The 4,985-nt window shown below is 44.9% G+C and overlaps 1 protein-coding gene across 1 annotated transcript; it reads left to right on the top strand.

Annotated features, from left to right (window-relative positions):
• The first annotated feature begins 1,540 nt into the window (after positions 1-1,540).
• LOC129863241 (barrier-to-autointegration factor-like) lies at positions 1,541-4,238 on the top strand. The gene is made up of 3 exons (XM_055935152.1): positions 1,541-1,630; positions 3,271-3,397; positions 3,771-4,238. The coding sequence occupies exons 1-3, from the start codon at positions 1,612-1,614 to the stop codon at positions 3,916-3,918; spliced, it is 294 nt and encodes a 97-aa protein (XP_055791127.1). The 5' UTR covers positions 1,541-1,611; the 3' UTR covers positions 3,919-4,238.
• The last annotated feature ends 747 nt before the right edge of the window (positions 4,239-4,985 follow it).

Here is a 4,985-nt window from a genome sequence, read left to right as displayed (position 1 = left end):
ACACACACACACACACACACACACACACACACACACACACACACACACACACACACACACAACCCTGCACACACACACACACACACACACACCACCCTGCACACACACACACACCACCTTGTACACACACACACACCACCCTGCACACAGACACCACCCTGCACACACACACACCACCCTGCACACAGACACCACCCTGCACACACACACACACACACCACCCTGCACACACACACCACCCTGCACACACACACACACCACTCTGCACACAGACACCACCCTGCACACATACACACACCACCCTGCACACACACACACACCACTCTGCACACAGACACCACCCTGCACACATACACACACCACCCTGCACACACACACACACCACTCTGCACATACACACACCACCCTGCACACAGACACCACCCTGCACACACACACACACCACCCTGCACACACACACACACCACCCTGCACACACACACACACCACCCTGCACACACACACACACACCACCCTGCACACACACACACCACCCTGCACTCACACACACCACCCTGCACACACACACCACCCTGTACACACACACACCACCCTGTACAAACATACACACACACACCACCCTGTACACACACGCACACACACACACACACACACACACCACCCTGTACACACACACACACACACACACACACACACACACACACACACACACACACACACACACACACACACACACACACACACACACACACACACACACACACACACACACACACACACACACCACCCTACACACACACACACACACCACCCTGCACACACACACACACCACCTTGTACACACACACACACCACCCTGCACACAGACACCACCCTGCACACACACACACCACCCTGCACACAGACACCACCCTGCACACACACACACACACACCACCCTGCACACACACACCACCCTGCACACACACACACACCACTCTGCACACAGACACCACCCTGCACACATACACACACCACCCTGCACACACACACACACCACTCTGCACACAGACACCACCCTGCACACATACACACACCACCCTGCACACACACACACACCACTCTGCACATACACACACCACCCTGCACACAGACACCACCCTGCACACACACACACACACACCACCCTGCACACACACACACACCACCCTGCACACAGACACCACCCTGCACACATACACACACCACCCTGCACACACACACACACACCACTCTGCACATACACACACCACCCTGAACACACAGACACCACCCTGCACACACACACTGTGTGTGTCCCACACGTCTTCAGGAAATCAAAACTTAACATTTCCTTTAGACTTTCGTTTCTGTTCATTTGGGTTGGAGCAGGAAGTGGAGGTACCTAACTGAATTTGCCCAATAGAAACTCTAATTTTCCTTGCAAGATGTCTTGCGTTACGAAGCTTTTTTTTGTTGCTATTGTTTGCTACGGTGTGCACTAATGAATACACCCCAAGTCTTTATTATACCAGAGGAAAATGAATCGAGCCACAGCAGATCGACAGACACCGTCCTGATCGAGTTGCAGTTTCTCCATCCTCCGACTGAACCATGTCTGGAAACAAGAACGGTAAGACCATCTTTCATCTTTTACATTTAAACACATTTACTGTTTGTAAGGTAAATATGATCATGTTTTCTTTGTGAAATCACTTTTTAACTTTTCTAAAAAAAAAAAAGTATTTTGTTTTCTAATTTTAAAATGTAAGCTAAATTGTATTTTGTAGTAACTTGTGGTAATTTGTACTATTGTGACTGCGTTACTTGACAGGAAATCTTTTATAATTTCAGCGTCCTGGAAAAAACCTTGGCATTTTAATATTCTCCTCCGTGTACTGCATGTGAATCATCAACTCTAGGACCAATCAAAGTCATTCAAAACAACTTACAAAACTAAACAAAAGATCAGAAAATGTATATAAATATATATATTATATAATATATACGTATATATTTTTTTTCAATTCCTGAAAAGTCGACTTTTTCGAGGACACTGATATTGGTGATTGGCTTTTGTAAATTATATTATTATGGTAAATTATGGCAAAGTACAGTATATTTAGCTGACTACAGTATATTTAGCTGACTACAGTATATTTAGCTGACTACAGTATATTTAGCTGACTACAGTACATTTAGCCCAGTACAGTATATTTAGCTGACTACAGTATATTTAGCTGAGTACAGTATATTTAGCGCAGTACAGTATATTATATATATATATATATATATATATATATATAGTTGTTCAAGGGGACATTCTTCAGCTGTCCTTTCCTAGTGTCCCTCCCAGACCCTGTGAACACAAAGCGGGTGTTTCTGCCTGACTACATGGCAAACGTTGCATTGCATCGACAAATGGTTGTTCGCCACAATGATTGTGAAGTCGGGCACAAGATTGCTATAACACAATGTGTTTTTTTTTGGGACCAACTCTTTATTCAATGTTGTATTTTTTGGGGGGAAAAGGGGGGGGGGGATGATAATCAGAATATTATAGGATGGGTTCTGGTTCAGTAATCAGGATGTGATACGATAGGATGGGTTCTGGTTCAGTAATCAGGATGTGATACGATAGGATGGGTTCTGGTTCAGTAATCAGGATGTGATACGATAGGATGGGTTGTGGTTCAGTAATCAGGATGTGATACGATAGGATGGGTTCTGGTTCAGTAATCAGGATGTGATACGATAGGATGGGTTCTGGTTCAGTAATCAGGATGTGATACGATAGGATGGGTTGTGGTTCAGTAATCAGGATGTGATACGATAGGATGGGTTCTGGTTCAGTAATCAGGATGTGATACGATAGGATGGGTTCTGGTTCAGTAATCAGGATGTGATACGATAGGATGGGGTTGTGGTTCAGTAATAATAAAAAATTGGCTACAAAAAGACGGGTCCTGGTTTAGTATACACTTAAGAATGCGAAACGATTCAATGGTTATTTAAAGATAAAAAATAAAGTTTAAAGATCATTCCTGCCACAGAACAATATTACAGCATGTAAAGGTATATTTTCTGTGGACTTCAGTGTAGTTTTTACAGACCATATGTCTGTCACGAATGTCGTCGGGAGAAGGAGAGGAGGACCAAGGACACCAGACATAGAATGCCCACCCCAACTCACGCCCTGACCAACCAAAACAGAGACATAAAAAGGATCTCTAAGGTCAGGGAGTGACATTGTCTCCCTTTATCTCCCTACAGGACCCCCCACCACTTCTCAAAAGCACCTGAACTTTGTCTCGGAGCCGATGGGAAACCGGTCTGTGAGGGATGTACCGGGGATCGGAACCGCACACGGACTCACGTTGGAGGAGAAGGGCATGCCTAGGTAGGAATATTCCCGGTAATATAAAAGATGTACCAGGAATTTTTGTAAACTTGACTGAATTTTTGGGGGGTGATTTTTTCTACCATGTAAAAAAATAATATACAAAAACATGACTTTTTTTTTCATATGAAGAAAATATGACTTTTTTTAAATATGAAAAACCTCTTTGGGCTCCGGTCAAAAGCACTTTAAGATAAGAGATCAAGGATAAGTTACCGTGTCAGATGTATCCATAGTTTCATAGAATTCGAGTTACTTTGGTAAATGAAGGAGAGTTTCGCTTCCCTCAGTTTAGTTTACACGTGCGGTTTGTGAAGTCTACCATTTTCCAGGTGTATTAGAGAGAGTTTTTTTTTACCTCTTCTCCATACAGGGCTGACCAGTTGTTGGGTGATTACCTGAAGGGAGGTCGGGACCAAGACAAGTTCCAGGACAATCTGAAGAATACCACAGGGGCCAACACCAAGCAACAGAGAGACGCCTACAATGGAATGAGAGAGTGGACCGACAACAACCTGTAGAGGAGAGGAGACACTCCTCATTCCTCTCTCTCTCTCTCTCTCTCTCTCTCTCTCTCTCTCTCTCTCTCTCTCTCTCTCTCTCTCTCTCTCTCTCTCTCTCTCTCTCTCTCTCTCTCTCTCTCTCTCTCTCTCTCTCGCCCTCTCTCTCTCTCTCGCCCTCTCTCTCTCTCTCTCGCCCTCTCTCTCTCTCTCTCGCCCTCTCTCTCATATATTCCTGACAAGGCCTTTAGTCACAGAATAGTATGACCTCTGCTTGTACCCAAGATAAAATATTTGCTATTCATGTATTCTGTTGTGGAATAAATCTGGAATTAAATTGTTTTCCGTCTTTGTCCTGGTGTATTCTCAAGAGTCAACATATAGATGCCCTGGTGGAGAAACAAACTTAAACTTTTATCTTCAAATCTAAATAATATTTTGGTATTGTTACAGGTATTAAATACTATACTTTTGATCCTTGAGTTATACAATTTACAGAGTTTTTTTTTGCTTTTTCCGTCCCTCGCTTCACATTCACCCTGGAGCATTAAAGACTTGGGGTGGTTTCCGTCCCTCGCTTCACATTCACCCTGGAGCATTAAAGACTTGGGGTGGTTTCTGTCCCTCGCTTCACATTCACCCTGGAGCATTAAACACTCTGGGTGGTTTCTGTCCCTCGCTTCACATTCACCCTGGAGCATTAAAGACTCTGGGTGGTTTCCGTCCCTCGCTTCACATTCACCCTGGAGCATTAAACACTCTGGGTGGTTTCCGTCCCTCGCTTCACATTCACCCTGGAGCATTAAACACTCTGGGTGGTTTCCGTCCCTCGCTTCACATTCACCCTGGAGCATTAAAGACTCTGGGTGGTTTCTGTCCCTCGCTTCACATTCACCCTGGAGCATTAAACACTCTGGGTGGTTTCTGTCCCTCGCTTCACATTCACCCTGGAGCATTAAACACTCTGGGTGGTTTCTGTCCCTCGCTTCACATTCACCCTGGAGCATTAAACACTCTGGGTGGTTTCTGTCCCTCGCTTCACATTCACCCTGGAGCATTAAAGACTTGGGGTGGTTTCTGTCCCTCGC

Source organism: Salvelinus fontinalis, chromosome 10 (genome assembly GCF_029448725.1).
Source record: "Salvelinus fontinalis isolate EN_2023a chromosome 10, ASM2944872v1, whole genome shotgun sequence".
In the NCBI taxonomy this organism is placed as follows: domain Eukaryota; kingdom Metazoa; phylum Chordata; class Actinopteri; order Salmoniformes; family Salmonidae; genus Salvelinus; species Salvelinus fontinalis.
The sequence above is the reverse complement of the archived record's forward strand: the minus strand, read 5'-3'. Positions and strand labels throughout refer to the sequence as shown.

Coding starts and splice junctions, on each gene's coding strand:
- LOC129863241 (XM_055935152.1), top strand. Junction 3,398..3,770: donor GAGGAGAAGGGCATGCCTAG/GTAGGAATATTC, acceptor TTCTCCATACAG/GGCTGACCAGTTGTTGGGTG.